This window comes from Sciurus vulgaris (assembly GCF_902686455.1).
Source record: "Sciurus vulgaris genome assembly, chromosome: 11".
Lineage (NCBI taxonomy): Eukaryota > Metazoa > Chordata > Mammalia > Rodentia > Sciuridae > Sciurus > Sciurus vulgaris.
Window position 1 is genome coordinate 24,633,142 of NC_136472.1, and position 20,590 is coordinate 24,653,731.

A 20,590-nucleotide genomic window follows, 5' to 3' on the forward strand; every position below is an offset into this window, starting at 1 on the left:
AGCTTAAGTAATTAGACTGCAACAAAATTCTCACTTAGAACACTGAATTTCACATGATTATCCACCCTCTAATTCTCTTCACCACCTATGAAGTCATCCTTCAAGACCTAGTTCTGCAAAGATTTTGGCAGATCCAGGTAAAACCAGACATTTCTCTTTCCTTGCTGTGTCAACCTTCTGCTGTTATCATAAGCCTTTTAAAAAAAAATAAAAAAGCATTGAACATTTATTTTGTGCTGGATAGTGCATAGGCCCTTTTACTTATTACTTATTACTTTTTAATCCCACCCCCAAATATTGTAACACAGATATTATTCTATCCGTATAAATAAGAAAACATAGACATAAGGAAAACCAATACTTCTCAATTTCCACAACACTTGAAGCACCAGTCACATGTCACTGAAATTACTGGTTTACATGTAAAGTATTGCTATCTGTACTCAGAGTAGAGTATGAGCCCTGAGATTCTCATGCGTGTGTCTCTCCTAGTGCCTAGCAAGAACATGGGGCATATTAGATAAATGGATGGCATGTGTTGAATGACTAAATGAAAGGAGAACAAATCCAAAGAACATATTTAGCTCTAATAAATTTTTCATTTTAGATCCAAAGTTTTTATCCTTCTGAGAAAATAAAACCAACATTTGGGAAATGACTTGGCCATAGTTCCACTATCTAATGTAACCTTAGTGATTCCATGATATAGAAAACAAAATACTCCAGAAGACAGTTCAACCCAGCTGACTCATCTTCCTGCCTCAGAACTCTCAACCATAGCAGGTCATCATGACATTATAATGGGTCATTAGAACAGGACAACAAATCATAACAATACAGCAGGTGATTATGACATCATGGCAGGTCATTATGACATCTTGGCAGATCACTATGACATTACATCAGGTCATTATGACCTCATAGCTGGTCATTATTGCACCATGGCTAGTCATTATGACCACAGTAGGTCATTGTGATACCACAGCAGGTCATTATGACATCATGGCAAGTTATGACTAAATAGAAAGTCATTATGACACCACAGCTGGTCATTATGATGTCACAACAGGTCATTTGTGCACCACAGCTAGTAATTATGACATCAAAACAGGTCCTTAACACCACAGCAGGGCATTATGACATAAAGAGAGGTCATTTTGGCACTCTAGTAGCTCACTATGACACCACGGAAGATCATTATGATATCACAGCAGACCATGTCACAGGGCTGGATCACCTTCTCCTGGGGTAGGAGAAAAAAATATTCATTGCTGGTATTTTTAGATGAAAACACAGTCATTCTGATGGTCTTTTATCGAAAGGTATGGAGAAGCCTTTGCCAGATCAGTAGCTGCATATCAGGCACCAGGGATATATGTTAATTTTTTCAAGCAAGGAAATCATATCTGGTTCAGCAGCCACACCTGGAGTCTCCTTCTGATTAACCTTATTGTATTCCACTAAGTTTGCTAAAACCATTTCTATTCTATACAGGACAAATAGTTCAGGTGAATGTGGTAAAAATCAGCCCTGGTATATCCTTCAAGGTCTTCATAGTGGCAAGAAGCTCTGAAATACCTCCAGGAATGCAATTTATATTTTTCATGCAACACTATACTATGTAAAATACAATTTTGCTTTTTCCCCCCTATTTTTCTAGATAGAGACAGTTGTACCAGCTTCCACTTTCCCACCATAAGCTTTTCATCTCTGTAGGTCAGGATGCCAGTGTAGAGATGCTTCTTAATTTTATTTCATAAAAGCATAAATGACCACTGAATGAGTCTGGGACACAGGACACAGAGAGAAAAAGCTGTATTAAAATTTCTTTCATCTCCTAATCTTCATGAGACCTTCCTCTTGAGGACCATATTAATGTTGAGGTGTTCTTTAATTAGTGCCAACTGATATTTGGGGTCCAGTAGTCACAGAGGTACCTAATTATTTCCCTTTGCCTAATGAATTGTTACCCTGAAAAGGGCTTTAGGGTACCTTGAATAAGGGTTGAAGAAAGTTTCACATAAATTTTAGACAGTGTTCCTGTTCCTACCTCAAGCACACCCAACTTCTCTTTCATTTTAGGGGTTCTGAATCTTCAGAGTGACTCAAGTCAGGAAGTTGATTGACAGAACATGACTTTCTGTTTTCTAAATTCAGTTTTGCTTTGATTCACTGAAAACTTTTCTGCTGAAATCTAGCAAGTAAGAACTCTTTCGGATTTCTGTAATATTTCACTTTTAGGAAGCCTAAAATCAAACAGCCAAGGTCATAGATTTTTCTGGTAGAATTATTCAGATTTCTTCTTTAACACTGTTGTTCACAGTGGTGGCCATACCACCCAGACCTTGGAGGTAGAGTGCTGCCACTTGACTCCTGCCATCTGTGGACCCAATTATTAACATTGCTTCTAGGTTTCTCCAGTTCAGGGACCACAGTTCCCACTGTGGGGTTCCACCAGCAGGGAAGAGCAATCACCAAAATCTTCAAGGATGTCAGGACTCCTCTCACAAACCTATTATTCATAGTTGTGCTAAAAGTTATTTATTGAACTTATTCATGGTGGGTGAGTCTTAAATGACAAATCACAGTGCATTTCAATTTCTCTAAGCTTTCCCTATTTAATTCTAAATCCTTGAATGCTTACCATTTTTAGCTCACTCATGAAGACTACATGCTGGTCCTTGTTGTAGCTAACTAACCAAACAGAGCCTTTCCTAACTCTATTACACACGACTCTAAGAAAATTTGCTTTGTGAACTTGCATCTATAAATTTGGCCTGATTTGACTTTGTTCCACCATTATCCCACACTTGATATTCATTTACACATATTTTCCTGGATTCCTGTCTACATACATTAGAAAAATCATGTAGTTTTCTGGAGTGTAGTGCGCCTAGTCAGGGTCACACTTAGTAGTTCTTTAACTTTAGACTTGAATCTAGATATGGGTCTAGAAGCAATGAAGGAGGTGGGGTTAGTCCCAAGCAGAGTCACCAATGTCTTTCAGGGCAACTGCCTCAGGGGAGGCCATGAGAGAATCTTCAGGCAATGTTGAATAATCCTTATACAGAGGTGGAAAGACCACCTACTGGTAGCAGGAGGACACTACTACAGAATATAGAGCAGCTTTATTCACTTGCAAAGACTCACAGATCTCTAACTTCCATCTTTCTCATCCATCTTGTCATGGGAGGCAGAACCTGAATCTTACCTGTGGCTTGTCTCTTTCCCTGTCATTTTGTGTTGCAGAGACACAGAAACTGATGTGGGGATTTCTATGAAGGTAATAGACAAGCAGGGACTGAGGGAAACTGACAAGGTAAGAAGAAGTATGTTTTATCAAAGTAAATTTGGTTTTAACCTGGGGCCTTGACTGCTCTGGACTATTCACTTTATTCCAAACTTTTTCTACCTGAAGACAAGAGGACCCAACATTCTTATACTTTTGTGATAGTCTTTTACTCCCCACTTGAGGAGTCTAACTGGGTAGAGAAGATCCATGAACCGAAGCTCCCATTTTCTTTAGTGTAATTGTTCAGAGAATTGTAGGGCTGTGAAGTGTTCACAGCCCAGAGTCACAGTCACTGGGTATGGTGCACACTGGCCTTTTGGAGGGGACTGGAGCATAACTCCAGGGTCCACTGTACTCTGCCTCTTCACCAGCAGGATCAGAGTTCAATCTGTGGCTTTCACAATCAGATCATGACAATAGGCTTCTGCTCTTCTGCTGCTGATCTCATTTCCTGCATTCATTTATCAAACTGTAAGTTGAGTTTTCACTGTAAATCCAATTGCATCATTAATCTAATTATAAAATCTAATAGCATCGCTAGCCATTTTAAAAATACTTTCAATTTTTCTCCGTGATCCTTACCATTATACTGTAACAAGATTTTGAGATCTGGCCCATTTCTGACTTTCCAGTCTCAGACTTGAAACTTGATTTAAAAAGGGGCGAGGAATGCAGCCTCCCTCTAGTCTGCTATCTTGGATCTCTACAATTTACCTTTATACCAGCTTAGTGTGCAGTTTCACTAAATAATTGCTGAATGAATATTTAAACTAATATCCCCAACTATGTTGAATTATTTAGGTTTCCTGCATAATTATATTTTTTGCCTCCTGGTCTTTGTTAAGCATTATCTATCATAGGGATGCTTTGATCCAATCTCTTGCCTCTTTACTTTCCTTACCCAGGAAAAATGTGCCATTTTTATATATTTCCTTGTAGAAATCCTTTTCCATCTATACCCCTCCCCAGGTGAGGTGTTTGTTTGTCAACCATGAACATTCTTCCATAGCTCTCTGTCCATCTTAACATGTATATTTAACTCTCAGCTGTACTTTCCCACTCCCTTCTGGGAGTCTCTCCATGGATCTTAATCTCTGGGAAGGAAGAAATTGGTGTGTTTTCATTCATCTCAGTGCAATCCCTCAAGTCACTGTGTTTTTTTAATGAGCGAAGGAATCACTGAATAAAAAAAAAATCCTGAAATTGCTTTTGTGTAGAGAAAGTGATATACTTTGACAAATAGGTCTTACTACTGAAATGATACCTCAAAATTACATAAAAAAGTCATAAGTAGCTCACATGCATAGGATAGTGAAATCTTGCTGAGAGAATATCAAGGTCTAATATTTTTCTCCTATGATGAGACTGTCAGTCTCAAGCTCTTTCTCATTGCTCAGTTCCTATAGGATTAAAAAAAAAAAAAAAATTGTGCTTTCTTTTGGTGGTCAAGCTTAAATTCTACTCCAAATCTGAATCAGATTGAGGGTAGGAAAAAAAAAAAATCTTGTAGTCCCCAGTACTCATTTTACCAAATTTATTTATATTTCTTTATAATCATTTACTGCTTATCAGGGACCAAACTTGGTGCTGCTTTAGGGAAACTATTGCTAGCAAACAGGCGAGTACTTCATGGAGTCCAGCTGTGCATTATCAAATTGGAGTTCCTATGCAACATTTAAGTTTCTTTTGTGTGATCCATCACTCTAGTGGGTTATCAGCATTGATAATTTTATAATCTGAGTTATAAAAATTTTTCTGAAGACTACAAGGAAATTCAGAAACATGATCAAATCTATGTTGTTTACAACTCAAGGTTAAATGTCCCTCAGGTTTATAACTGTAGTCTGTAATTCCATAATATTATCCAAAATGCATTACTATAAAATGTGATATATATATATATTTATAAAAGATATTTACAAAAATTATTGGATTTTTAGGTTTGGAAAATCAATTTCTAAACAGAATGTATCCTCAGTAGTCTTTTTAAAAAATAATATTTAGCACATATATACAATGTATTTATTTATTGTCATTGCATGGTCATGTAACATGGGAAATAATAGAATGATCTAGAAAACTAGTCATACTCAGATACAATGGGGATAATAGTTCTGCTTACTTTGAGTGTTATAAAGATTTCTCATCTATACAAATGTTTGCTTATTTTGTTGTTATTAGAAGGACAGCTTATGAATTAATGTCATAGATAAAGATAAAAAAAACAAGTCTTAATTTGGTAGATTTTTCCAACATGCAACATGGTCCTGAGTTTGTTGTTTCCTTTTTATTCACACATTTGTAATTCCATCAATGCAGAATTTAAAAATATTGCTGCATTATAACTATGCATAATCAGGGTATGACATGTTCATACATGCACATAACAATTTGATAAATCTCATGAATTGATGAATGAGATTGAGCAAAGCAGAAGCTTTGAGTGAATAACAGTTTTGTCTTTAAAGTGCTGCTTGGTGAGGTCATTCAAAGGGCATCTTGACACTTTTTTTCAGTTTAATCAATGCTGATCTTCAGGCATATTTATTTGTCCAACAGAGAGAAACTTCCTAGTAAATAATTTCTTAATGGTACTTTTCATCTGGGCATTTCTCAAGGTGTAGATCAAAGGATTTAACATGGGAGTTATCATTGTGTAGAAAACAGCAACTGCCTTATCAATAGGTAATGTAACTGCAGGTCTCAAGTACACAAACATGGAGGGAAAAAAGAATAATACCACCACTGTGATGTGGGAGACACAGGTAGAAAGGGCTTTGCGCCTACCCTCCATGCTCTGCGTCCTCAGGGAGCACAGGATGACAACATAGGAAACCAGCAGGAGGAGGAAGATTAGCAGGCAGATGAACCCACTGTTGGCAATGACAAAGAGCCCCAGAATGTGGGTATCAGTGCAGGCCAGATTGAGCAAAGGACTCAGGTCACACATAAAGTGATCTATGACATTAGGGCCACAGAAGGGTAGTGGGAAGATGAAGAGGAGCTGGATGGTTGCATGGAGAAAGCCTCCCATCCAGGACACTCCCACTAGCAGCATACACACTCTCCAGTTCATGATGGTTGCATAGTGCAAGGGTTTGCAGATGGCCACATAGCGGTCATAGGCCATCACTGTCAGCAGGATGACCTCTGCACCCGAGAAGAAATGTTCCCCAAAGACTTGGGCCATACATCCATTGAACAGAATGGTCTTTGTTTCATGGAGTGAATCCACAATCAGTTTAGGAGTATTGACAGAGGCATAGCAGGCATCAATAAAGGAGAGATAGGCCAGGAAAAAGTACATGGGGGAGCCCAAAAGTGAGCTGGCAATGATGGTTATCACAATGAGCAAATTTCCTATCATTGTGATGATGTAGATGAGCAAAAACACAGCAAATATAATTTTTTGCATCTTTGGGTTTTGTGAAAGTCCCAGAAGAACAAACTCTGTCACATTGCTCCTTTTCTCCATGTATACCCTCTGCAACTTTATTACATTACCTGAAAAACATCAGTACAATCTTGAATTTGTTAAACTTCTCTGTGTAATAAAGAAAGAATGGCTGGAATGTATTGTGCTGTGAAATCTCATGCATTCTACTACTTGTTTCACAGATTTTGTTGATTCAAAAATATTGATTCTGGGATCCTATAGATAATTCAGATGCCTCCTGACTGATGATTGGGCAAGAAGCATGTGCTTGAGGAACTTTTATAGTCCTAAATTCAGGAGGCCTTCCTGCTGAATACATGGGCTTTTCTGTGGAAAGTAGAAAACTACGCTAGTATTTAGGAGACTAAATATAAGTAAAAGATTGAACAAATTGTGGCAATGAAACTCATAAATACTGCAGACGATGGATGCAAGAGCCATCATTGCATATCTAAAAATTTTCAACTTTATTCTTAGGGAAAGGGAAACTACAAACAACTGAGAAAATGAGTGCAAGTATGGCAAGGTACTTGGGGAAGGGGGAGTCTGGGGTGTTACTCTTATAAATGCCCCTGTGTGTCCTGGAAGAAGCTGATCAAGGTTCAGTGAATAGTGGAAGCCAGATCCAGAAACCCCAGGTAGTAGACACTCCCTGAGAGCTGATGTAAAGAACAGCAGTGCAACAGTGATGGAAATGTAGGCAGAAAAATCTCCTGTGAAATAATTCATAATGCTGGGTGACTAAACTCAAGAACTTCATAACAGCCAATGCCACATTACTTTGCAATGTTTGCTCTCTATATTTCATGGTACAAGGTGCTTTGCTCACACGATTCTTTTAATACTTAGAGTAACCTGTGTGGTACATACTACTTCATTGCACAGGTAAGGAAATGGTCTTGGATATAAATGTTCACAGTGGTTTACCAATGGCAAAGCTAACCAGAACTCATTGAACTCTTCAGGCATCCCAAGTGCTTTTTCAGATGCCTGTTGATTTAATTCTTACTGCAAGACTAGTCATTACTGACTACCATCACTTTATAGGTATATTTATACTTATTTAGCTTGTAATAAAACTCAGAAAAATTAATAATTCTGTTCTAAAACAACCAGCAAGTAAACAGCAGAGCTAAAAAGAGGACTCAGGTTTTTCTTATTCTATTTTTTTTTTCCTCCAAATTGTCAGCTTTTACTTACGTACCCTATATTGCCATGTTATACAAATGTTGTACCAGTAATCCTCTTTTGACATGAACACAATTATTATAATTAATTAAATACTACCTGAGAGACTTTACATGAAGTAATTTCTTCAGCAGACCCATAGCCATGTCGTGATTCATTTGAACCCTCAAATGTTTAGAAAATAAATCTTTCTGCATTCTTAGAAGAATCCCTTTGTCCTCATCTGTCCCTCACACCCTATTCTACCTTCCCTAATACTGTTATGATGTGGGTCAAAGATTCTGTGGGTACTGTTGGAAAACCACTATCACAGTGGTTCAACATCTTGACTTGAGAATGTGAAACCTGCTTAAAATCCTGGTTCTTCCACCTAGAACTCTTCTTTCCTGAGCTAAGTTTCCTGGCAAAGCACACATCTATGTCATCTATCTATGGAATGAAAATTAAGAATATCACTTCATAGGTTATATGAACACACCCACAATTTTTCTGAGGGTTTGATGTATGCACTTAGCAGATGTGCAGAATTAACACATTGAGCGAAGAAGGAATACTCTCCTGTATTACTTCTATAGAAGCCACAGAGAACTATATTACCTATAGGCATTGATCCCAGAAAGAGTTTTCCATGTTTTACTTGTACTCAGTATCTGATGTCTTTAGCATCTAGTATTCACATTAAGTCTTTTGTGTGGGAGATGCATTTACATTTTGTCTTCACCTCAGTGAATTATTTTAGTTAACAAGAGTGTCTCATGTAAAATACTGGCTTTAGTTGCTAAAGGAACTTTGCTTCATCTTTGTGAGTCTGGAACTATCCACTGTTAAATCAGGTCAATGAGATATATCATCTCTTGAAAAATTAAGGTGAAGGTGAAATACACCATTATCGCATTTAAAAATGTTGAAAAGTAATAATCACAGTACATGAAATCTAACAATAATGAGCATCAGCTCTGTTGAAGAACTTACCTTGTCAGTCTTAGAGGATTTTAATGATGTTTATAGGTGTTCAGAAGCAATCCCATTTTCAGAGTGACCTATGCTTAGAGTAAGAATCTTTAAATATTAAAATATAAGACAGAATTGAAAGAGACTTTTCAGGTAATCCTACATCAAATCAAAACATACTAGGGAAGTGTCCCTATAAGTCCAACTCTTTCCTTCCCACACCAAACCTTAAATGTGTTACAAACAACCCAGGTTTAGAATTCAGAATGGATCTATTTGATTCACTATGGAAAAATGATTTTCATTACCCAGCTCTGGTCTTCAGGACAGGAGGTAGAACATTTGGAGCAAATATATTCAAGTGGGTGCTCTCTTCATGATGAATCATGCTTTGATGAATTGACTGCAATAGAAGGTGTTTCCTCTTGCATTATGTGAGTATTTAAGGTTTGACAAAGACTCTTGTTCCTTGCCAGTAGCTGTGCTTTCTCTCCTAGGGATTAATTACCTTCGATGAAAAGATTTTGTCTGAGGAGCAGGTGTCCTGGAAAGAACTTTTGAGAATCACCCCCTCTTGGGTGGGGAACTGTATTCCTGCACTTTGGACCACAAGCTCTTAGGAGTCCCCATTCCCTTTCTGAACCTGGTTTGTTTAGAAAGCATGGCAACAGGAGCCTGGTGTGGAGACCAGTGGTGCAGTGTCCCTGATGCCGCATGTCGTCCAGGAAAGTCCTGCTGCTGACTGATGCCTCACCATTTCTGAAACCCTTTGTTGATTGCCTGAAAGCAAAGCAGAGGAGGCAAAAAACTAATGGTAGCATGTTGGAGTACTTTCCTCCAAATGCTGCTCTTCCTGTTTCTCAGAGTGTTGGGAAATAGCCTGAAGCCCAGACTGTTCTACATTACGATTATCTTTGGGTCTCATGGGCTGTCCTGTGTGGGTTAAGAGATAGCACTACACATTTGAGGACATACTTAAAACAGAAAAGTTAAGCCATTTGGTCACTTGGTATTTTCACTTATTTCCCACTTATTTGTTCAAGGAGGTACAGAGTGACAAATTATTATAATTTTAATTCAAAATTTACTAGTGATTTATGTTACTTTGAACTTTCATAATCTCATTGGTCATTAGTACATCATCTTTTGTGAATGTTCCATTTATATCTTTGCCAAATAAAACAGAAGCTTTTGTTTTCTTCTTAGGTAGTTTTCAGTAATCTCAAAAGGTGTTTGTCACATATATAATATGTAAATGTATGTGCAAAAACATATGTATATATTTTGTATAAAATATATATTTGTAAATACATATACAAAAACACACAATTCAGTCCAGGTCTGTCAATATCCATTTTTATTTTTCAAAACTAAATTTGTTGAACAAGTAATATTTTATTGGTTCTTTTTAGTTATATATGACAATAGGATTCATTCTGATGCAATTATAAAAGCATAGAATATCTTTGAGATACATTAACATACAAAAACTATACATATATAATTTGGTGAATGTATTACTATGTGGAACTGTTACCACATTCTATGCTACAAAACTAGCCAGTCTCCTACAATGATGTCCTCTCATGTTTTTGTTGATTATTCTCATTGTTGTGATAAGAACACCCAACACAAGATCTACTTTCTTAGCAGAATTTGGGGTGCTGCATCACACCCAAACAGCCCCTTCCCCTATACTCATCATCCTTTGATCAACAGTTCTTCATTCTCTGTACTCTACTCTTTTAGCCACGGTCACCTCCATTCCACACTCAATTTCTAGACTTTTAGATTTAGTTTTTGAGATCTTAAACTTGTCTTTGTACCTTAAATCTTTTACTTAACATGATAATCGCCAGCTCTACCCATGTTGTTGCAAAAATCAGAATTTTATTCTTTCTATGGCTGAATCATCTTCCATTGTGTATGTGTACCACAATTCATTATCCATTTATCAACTGATTGATTTTGCTATTGTTTCCTATTTTGATTATTGTAATTCATTCTGTATGGAACATGGGAGTGCAGATGTCTCTGGCATACTGATTTCATTTCCTTTGGATATGTACCAGATAGTAGGATGGCTGGGCTATAAAATAGTTCTAATTTTAAGCTTTTGAGTAATCTCCACATAGATTCCATAATGACTTTACTAATTTACATTCCCTCTCACATGGTGCCAGAGTTCCCTTTACTTTATATGTTTGCTCACACATTATATTTAGTAACTCTTCTAACTATGTTGAGGTAACATCTCGTTGTGGTTTTGCTTTGCAGTTTTCTCTTTACACTTACCTGTAGGCTATTAGCATAGCCTCCATATCTTCATTGGAACAATTTCTTCAAGACCATCTCCCATTTTTCTTTCTTTCTTTCTTTTTTTTCTTTTTTTTTCTTTTCTTTTTTTTTTTTTTTTTTGGTACCAGGGGTTGAACTCAAAGGCACCAGACCACCTAGCTACATCCCCAGACATATTTTTTGTATTTTATTTAGAGATGAGGTCTCACGGAGTTGCTTAGAGCCTCACTTTTGCTGAGGCTGGCTTTGAACTTGCGATGTCTCAACCTCCCGAGTCTCTGGAATTACGTGTGAGCACCACTGCGCCCAGTTCTTTCTCTCCACTTTTTAAATCGAACTGATTTTTCTTTTCATTATTTATTTGTAAGTATTCCACATATATTTTGGATCTACTCTTACCAGATAAGTTTCACAAATATCTTTTCCCACTTTCTAGGGTGCATTTTCATTTTGGTGATTGTTTTCTTTGCAATGCATAAAAAAAAATTAGTTTGTTATGGTCCCACTTTTTTTGTTTGTTTTTTTTGACTTTTTTCCTGCATGGTAGGTGTCATACCTAAAAACTCACTGCCAAGACTAATGTCAAGGAAATTTACCCCCATATTTTCTGCTATGAGTTTTAGTGTTTCAGGTCTTACGTTTAAGTTTTTAATAAATTTCAAGTTGATTTTTGTAAATGGTACAAGATCATGATCCACTTTCATGTTTATGTATGAAAATCTAGTTTCACCAACAACTTAAAAGAGAATATCCTTTCTGTATTGTACGTTCTTGATATCCTGGTCAAAGATTGGCTGACTGTGTGTGCATGGTTATGCCTGCTCTCTCTATTCTGTTTCTTTGGGCTCTGTGAATATTTTAATGACAACGTCATAATGTTTGAGTGGCATAGATTTATAGTATATTGCAAAATCAGGCAGTGCTATGCCTTCAAGTTTGTTCTTACTTATCATGATTGATTTTGCTTTCTGGCCTCTTTTGTAGTTCTGTATGAATTTCAGCGTTTGTTTTTTTTCTACTTCTGCCACAAACATCATTAGACTTTTGATAAAGATTTCATTGAATTTCTGGATTGCTTTGGGTAATATGGCCATTTCACCAACATTATTCTTCCAATCCATTAGCACAGGGTTTCTTTTAGTTGCTTCGTATCTTCTTTATTTTCTCTCATGACTATCTTATAGTTCTGAAAGCACATGTCTTTTCATCAACTGGTTAAATTTATTCACATGATTTTAATCTTCTTGCTCCTATAGTACATGGAATTTTTGCATAGAAACATGACCCATTGTTTTGATGATTTTTTGTCTTGCAACTTGACTGAAGTAACCCATTTATTAGTTCTAAGAGACTTTTTTTGTATGACATCTTAGGAGATTCCTAGCTGTATATGATTAAGACCTTTACAAACAGAAACTATTCCATTTCTTCCTTCTTCTCTTGCCTATCTTTTGTTTTCTTTCTTTCTTTCGTTTTCCCCTAAATTTCAAGGATTCTGTTTCACAGAAGTACTGAGAGAGGGGCTGCTCCTTGGTCTTGTTCTTACAGAAAAAGCACATAGCTTTTTAAGTTTAAGACAGTATTAGCTGAGGGTTTGTCAGAGAGGATTTATTATATGGAATGTTGAGGAATATTCCTTCTATACTTAAATAATTTGAGTAATTTATCATAAAAGGAAGTTGAATTTTTGAATGATATTTTTATATTTATTAAGATGATCACATTATTTTAGCTTTCATTCTGTTGGTGTGTGCAACAATCATTGACTTGTACATCATTTGCACATCAGGGATAAACCCATTTCATCTGGATACATGGTCATTTAATGTGCTTTCGATTCTTGATTACCAGTCTTATTTGGAGGATTTCGGTGTCGATCTTCTCAGTGATATTGTTGTTATCTTGTTTTCATGTAGTTTTCCTAAGTCTTTGGTGATGCTGGCCTTATAAGATGAGTATGGGAATGTTCTTTCCTCTACAATTGATAGAAGCCTTTTTAGGAGTATTGGTACTTGTCCCTCTTTAGATAGTTGGTAGAATTTACTGTGATGTTATTTATCCTGAAATTTTCTTCGTTGGACAGTTTTTTAGTACTACATAAATCTTTTTACTTGGTACTCATCTTTTCAGGTTTTTGATTTCTTCATTTTTCAATATTAGCAGGTTCTAAATTTCTGGGACTTCTTTTATTCTAGTTTATATGCTATAGTGTTGGTGTATAAGTACTCATTAGACACAACACAATTGGCCATTTTCTGTATGATACTTTGCTTTTTTGTGTAATCAGTGGTAAGAGCTCCCTTTACACTTCTGATTTTGTTGATTTGTGTGCTATTTCTTCTCAGGTGACTGAACAAAGAGTTTGCAAATTTGATTTACCTTTCAGGAAATATTGTTTCATTGAACTTTTCATTACTATTTTGCTTCCTTCTGTTTAAAGACAGTTCCATTTGATCTGTGGAAAATGTTGCAGGCCTCTTAGAGGTGTGGAATGTGGCAACGGATCCAGGTTCATATCTTTAGTCTGCTTTTTAATAATTTAATGATTTTGTGTAATTATCTGACCCCTTTTATTCCTCTATTACTTCATGTGTAAAATGAACAGCAGAACCTTTCTTCCTGGGTTTTTATGAGAGTTAAATGCATTTAAAATGTTTATAAAAGTCTGAAGTATAAAGTATGCTTTCACTAAATATTATTATAAATGTAATGACTATATATATCTAAAAAGATTTGAAAGATTAAACCTATAAAACCTCGGTTACTTCTACATATCTCTATAATTTATAAAAGTCTCCAAAACAGAAAAGTGGCTATTAAGATATACTATGTTCTGTCTCATTTCAGACGAATTAAGTTTCTGCTGTGCACGGTGGATTCCAATTGACTTCATGGGGCATCAGAAAAATGTCATGGAATTTGTTTTCATGGGGCTTTGGGCAAATAAAGAGATAGAACTGCTCTTCTTTGTCCTCTTCCTCCTTTGTTACCTGGCGGTCTTAGTGGGGAACGTCCTCGTTCTGCTCACCATCACCTGCAGTCCCCTCATCGAGCAGCCCATGTACTACTTTCTGGGCCACCTTTCCCTCATGGACCTGTGCTACACCTCCACCGTGGTTCCCCGGCTAATCAGGGACTTGGCAGCAGCAAGGAAAACCATTTCCTATAACAGCTGCATGACTCAGCTCTTCACGGCCCACTTGATGGCAGGTGTGGAAATATTCATCTTGGTGTCCATGGCTCTTGACCGCTATGTGGCCATCATCAAGCCGCTGCACTACATGGCCATCATGAACTGGAGGAAGTGCAACCTGCTGGTCGTGGTGGCCTGGGGGTGGGTTTTTGGCACTCCATTGCCCTATTGCTCATGGTGCTCAGGCTGCCTTTTTGTGGTCCTAATCAGATAGATCACTACATTTGTGACGTGAAGCCTCTTTTGAAATTGGTCTGCAAAGATTCACGTTGTTAGAATCTTAGTGATCGCCAACTCAGGGATGGTGGTAGTTGTGATTTTTCTTGTTCTAGTAGCTTCTTATCTACTGATTTTATATCACCTTAGGACAAGATCTTCTGCAGGGCAGTGCAAAGCTCTCTCAACCTGTAGCTCTCATGTAACGGTAGTTGTTCTATTTTTTGTGCTCTGCATTTACACCTACGTGCTCCCTGCCGGCAGTGAGAACAAGGACAAGGAAATCTCCATGTTTTACACTGTGGTCACCCCCATGCTGAATCCTCTTATCTACATGCTCAGAAATATGGAGATGAAAATTGCCATGCAGAAGGTATGGGCTTGGATGTCACATCGTTAACTGAATAAGCAGGAGACATTTGTGCTGCTTCCCACCGTGTCCCCAGTCTGCTCTCATTTGAGACTCAGATCCTATGCTGGAGAGTTCACATCTTAGAGATAATCTCCACCTGCCACTCTCTTCTTCAGGAATATTTTGAAGACCTGCCTATATATCAGTTATATTTTTCCCTCTTATTATATTGGTATTCTGTGTACATTTGCTATCTATTAAATAATCCTATGTTCCATGCTAGATTTTTCTTATGAATTATGTCTTTATCATTTGATTGAACCAGAAGATTATGTACTGTATTTTAACATTTCTTTGAATTTATATATTTTGTCTAGAAATTGACTCTGATATTAGTTAAAGAGTAAGTAAACAAGCATGGAATTTTTCCTAAAGTAGTATTTACTGATATGTGTTGTTCTTCAGGGTCTAGATTATCTCCTTCTATCATTAACAATTGTACATTAATAATAAAATAATTGAGATAAATTTCACTGACTTTCTTGATTTGAATTATTCCTGTCTCAATAGTCATGTGAACATGAAGGAAAAGTCACTGGGGATTGCCTTTATTCATGTTTCAAATCTTAGAACTTATGATACATATAACTATTCATTTTTCCCCTCACCAAACTGTGCAAAACTCTGGAATATCTTCAGAAAATATTCTGTCCATTCTAATACAAAGTCGGTTCTGACTAGTTACTTTATTCCTACCTTGATTTTTCCACAGAGCATTTGGAATTTTTTTTTTTCAGTACAGAAATATGGTGTGTACAAATGCATTTTGTATTGTGAGGTGATTGTGTACATGTATTTATAGCATTCAGTAATTGCAGATTTTGAGAATATATCAATGAAATCCTAATAGCAAGACTGCTATGCAACAAAAGAAAACAAAAACCAAACCAAAGGACTTTATTATCACTTTTTTGCTTTTCTCAAATGTCCACAGACTTTTATTGAATAAATTTTGAAAATGTTATTTGATTATACTGCAAAAATTTTGTTTAGCTTTTTCATTGCTTGGTGTGTTTCCTATCATTCACTTTTTAGGAACCTCATGGTGCCTTGTATCTACAAAAACATCAGTGTATTAAATATGGGGGAGAAACATAAAATGTTTTGTCATGCATATGAGAATAAGCATACATATTTAGCAAATATTTATTATTGCACATGGGAAATTAAAAAAATCTATACAATTACATGGGAATTTCTTGGTAATTTAAATATCAATCATTACTAAATTTTAATAAGTGATTTTCTAGGGTCACCTGAACTCTATTAATACTAAGAAACATATTACTTGAGAACTGTCAGAAATGCCAGCCTGGAAGTAGGTTAGAAGTCCTGGTTGGGGACTAGCAAAAGGTGCTTAATTTTATTTGATTTCCTCCCTTACCATACTCTCCTTATTCTTCACTCTTTTCTTTACTCTATCTAGATATCCATTGGGAAGTTTTATTTATGCACTTGTAGGCTATTCTCATATTCTTTTTAAAACCCCAGAGAGTCCTGTGGTTTTGATCACACACCCTTGATATCTCAAAGCATTCCTGATTTCAAATAGTCATTCTTTTCAATGTACCTCTGTCACCAATTTTCCAGAATATTTTGACTTTGCTAAATGTGTCTTGGTTTGTTGCTTCAGCTAAAGTTTATGAAATAGTACTATTTTATTTGGAGTTATGATATTTCTGATGTCCAATGAGCCACAATCTAGTTTAAGCCCACAAAGGGAACTTGGACTGTCAGTTGTATATGGCACAGAAGGATGCAGGGTCTCACATAGATGTTGGGCTTCTATATTTTTGCCCAGTTCATAATTTCATCCTCCTAATCTCTCTTTAGTTAGCTTTAAAGGTGACATCTACCATACATGAATGAAAAATAATAGTTATCATTTACAAAATCTTCCAAAGATAAAACTAAAGAGGAGCTTCTTGAATTCCTACTGACTCATCAATCTCAGATACTCATATGATTTTTCCTGTATATTTCTCAGAATTTCTACATAGATCATCAATTTATTGTGATTAAAGACATTTTCAGTATGTTTTTCTCAATACATGTGACTTTGAGTTTTTAATGTGAATTTGAGGAATGAGATCAACATACAAAGCTCATTTGTGTAGTTTGTACCGGCAATTAAAAAACAGAAATTGCATTTTTATTTTTTTTAGATTTTTTTCTGATATGATAGATGAATTAAAAATTGTACATATGTAAGTTGTCTGTGATGGTTTGACTTACAAATACATTGCAAAATGATTACCATAACCAAGTTAAAATGTCATCACCAATGTAAAATTCTTAAGGATGATGGTTACTAAATTTTTTTTTTTTTTTTTTTTTTTTTTTTTGTAGTGCTGGAGATTGAATCCAGGGCTTTACCCATGCTAGTAAAGTGCCTTACCAGTAAACTACATCCCCAGCCATTGGTTACATAATATGAGCAAGACACGTACAGTACCAACAGAAATCCTTGCTAAGAGAATCTGATTATGTTAATGAATAGAAGCAGATGAACTTATGATGCAGACTACTCAACATAGTGAACATTCTCAAGTTACTCTCTGGATTGAAATAATTTCCAATAAAATCTGAAGATGCAATTTGTATAATTTTGAAAATATATCATACTATTTATATGGAAATGCACAGGAAGTAAATTAGCTTCTGCGGCCTAAAAAAGAGCAAATTTGGAGAATTTACATTTCTTACATAAATGCTATATTCTAAAACATGAAAATGATGAAAAGATGACAATTGAACTTGGAAGTAGATTTGAATTTATATGATTAATTTTAGCAAAGTTATGTCAGCAAATTGGGAAAGAAAAGTAGCTTTTGTAACACAGTGTTGTGGAAGTATTGGATGTTTTTCTATTATATACAAAACAAACAAACAGGAGCCCCTTTATGCCTCACTGCCAGTACAAGTTTAATTCACAATAGATCTTAGACATGTACAATTTAAAAGTAAATTTAGAATTTTATATGTAGAAGATTTTGTGACCCTTAAATAGGCAATTAGTTTTTAAATGAACTACGTTTATTTATCATTTATTAATGATATCTATGTAAATTTTCTTCTACTGTCATTAACAATCATACATTGATAATAAAATAATTGAATTAAATTTTACTGACATTCCTGATTTGAATTATTCCCATCTCAATAGTCATGTCAACATGAAGGAAAAGTCATGGAGGCAGTAGTGTTTGCCTTTAGTGACAGGATCACCTTCATTCACTTTCAGTGTATGAACCATTAGTAAAGATATATTGAACTCCATTGAAATTAAAATATTTACGACATAAAAAGTATGTGACTTTGGTTGGATTTCACATCTGAAGGCTTAAATACAACACTGTTCATTTTTCTTTTTTTTTATTGTAAACAAATGGGATACATGTTGTTTCTCTGTACATGGAGTCAAGGCATACCATTTGTGTAATCATAAATTTATATAGGGTAATGTTGTTTGATTCATTCTGTTATTTTTTCCCTTTGCCCCCACCCTTCCCACCCCTCTTTTCCCTCCATACAGTCCTTCCTTCCTCCATTCTTGCCACCCTCCCTAACCCTAACCCTAAACCTAACCCTAACCCTAATACTAACCTTACCTCCCATCCCCCCCATTATGTGTCATCATCTGCTTATCAGCGAAACCATTTGTCCTTTGGTTTTTTGAGATTGGCTTATCTCACTTAGCATGATATTCTCCAATTTCATCCATTTGCCTGCAGATGCCATAATTTTATCATTCTTCATGGCTGAGTAATATTCCATTATATATATATTCCACAGTTTCTTTATCCATTCATCAACTGAAGGACATCTAGGTTGGTTCCACAATCTGGCTATGGTAAATTGAGCAGCTATGAACATTGATGTGGCTTTATCTCTGTAGTATGCTGATTTTAAGTCCTTTGGGTATAGGCCGAGGAGTGGGATAGCTGGGTCAAATGGTGGTTTCATTCCAAGCTTTCTGAGGAATCTCCATACTGCTTTCCAGAGTGGCTGCACTAATTTGCAAACCCACCAGCAGTGTATGAGTGTACCTTTTTCCCCACATCCTCACCAACACCTATCGTTACTTGTATTCTTGATAATTGCCATTCTAATTGGGGTAAGATGAAATCTTAGGGTAGTTTTGATTTGCATTTCTCTTATTACTAGAGATGTTGAACATTTTTTCATATATCTTTTGATTGCTTGTAGATCTTCTTCCGTGAAGTGTCTGTTCATTTCCTTAGCCCATTTGTTGATTGGATTATTTGTATTCTTCTATGGGGCATCCTGGAGTGTATGTTTGTAGGGTAAGTGGTAAAGGGGTGAGAGACAATCTTCCATGGAGTGACTTGAGTGAAGTTTGGTCACTCATGAGCATAATGTTGAAGTTGAAAAACTGTACAACACAGAGTTTTGAAATCTTTTTTTACTGTAGTAAAAAACTTTCATCTACTAATTTTCTGTAGACACAGAGTGCTAGGACTTAAAAAATGTGCAGTAGTTTTTGAATGAATATAAAATACTTTTTAATCATTTGGTCTATGTTAGGGGCAGTTGTGGTTTGTCGCTAGCTCCCAGAAACGCTCCACAGATACAGGTCTCACACAAGGAACTTTTATTTTATGCAGACTATTCACGTCTGCACGGGGGAAAGTGAAGAAAAGAAAGAGGAAACATGGCGCAAGGTTTCTCTCAGACATAAGAATTTCACAGGCTGAGAGGAACCAATTGCGGAGGAGAATTCTTACAGACTGACTGATGGACCAGTGACATATTAGAACATACCGAGGGAGGCAGGAAGATTACGGCAATGTAAGCCGGAAATTCCTATAACGTGAGAGGCAGTCGAATGCAGATTGACAGGTGGTGAGGGAAGCCAGATTCCTTACAGTCTATGCTTGCGTTAAGATCCTGTTTGATTGAAATTCAGATTTCCCAGCCTGCTTCCCTGATGGATGAATGTCTACTTCTCCTTCATCCCTGATGATTTCAGTGAGTGTTTGAAGTCCATTCTTCTCGGAAACCTGTAGATCCTTTAAACATTTTGAGATTTGCAAATTATTTTGGGGGTACAAATCTTGGTAAGTTGAATTACTGTGCAATTATCTGAAATTTATTGTATATTTCAATGCTGAGCTAGCTATATTGATGAAATGAGGATCTCAGGGCTGAACATTTCCTGATCTTCATGCAAATCCAACCAGTCAATGAAACCTAATGGTCAGGGTATTATCCATTTTCCCTGGTTGTGGAGAGTTTCACCACCCACTGTGCTGGGTCAGAATGTACTTTTGTCATTGATTCTATATAATTTCATTCTAAAGATTTGAACAACCTTGTAGCATATGAAAATTTTTTACTATAAAATATTTAGCATACTTAAGATTTATTGGGTGTTATATGTAAGCAAAATTTCAATTAAGAACAAAAGTAAACTTTAAGGACATACAAAGTGGCAGTGAATTTCATTGTCTCTTAGTCCTGTATTGCACATATTCCCATTAAGAAATTGCCCAGTTTAAGCTGGCACAGTGGCACATGACATTCCAGCTACTCATGGGGCTTAGGCAGGTTGACCACAAGTTTGAAGCCAGCTTGGAAAGC

At 36.2% G+C, this 20,590-nt stretch overlaps 1 protein-coding gene and 1 pseudogene across 2 annotated transcripts; one reads left to right on the forward strand and one right to left on the reverse strand.

The window, feature by feature from the left end:
• Positions 1–5,813: 5,813 nt before the first annotated feature.
• Positions 5,814–6,767, reverse strand: LOC306638499 (olfactory receptor 4C46-like; the record flags this gene model as incomplete). The annotated part of the gene is made up of 1 exon (XM_079101745.1): positions 5,814–6,767. One exon carries the CDS (start codon positions 6,765–6,767, stop codon positions 5,814–5,816), a length of 954 nt encoding a protein of 317 aa, XP_078957871.1.
• A 7,289-nt stretch (positions 6,768–14,056) lies between these two features.
• Positions 14,057–14,978, forward strand: LOC306639124 (olfactory receptor 4P4-like; annotated as a pseudogene). The gene has a single exon. The product of its transcript is annotated as an olfactory receptor 4P4-like (transcript).
• The last annotated feature ends 5,612 nt before the right edge of the window (positions 14,979–20,590 follow it).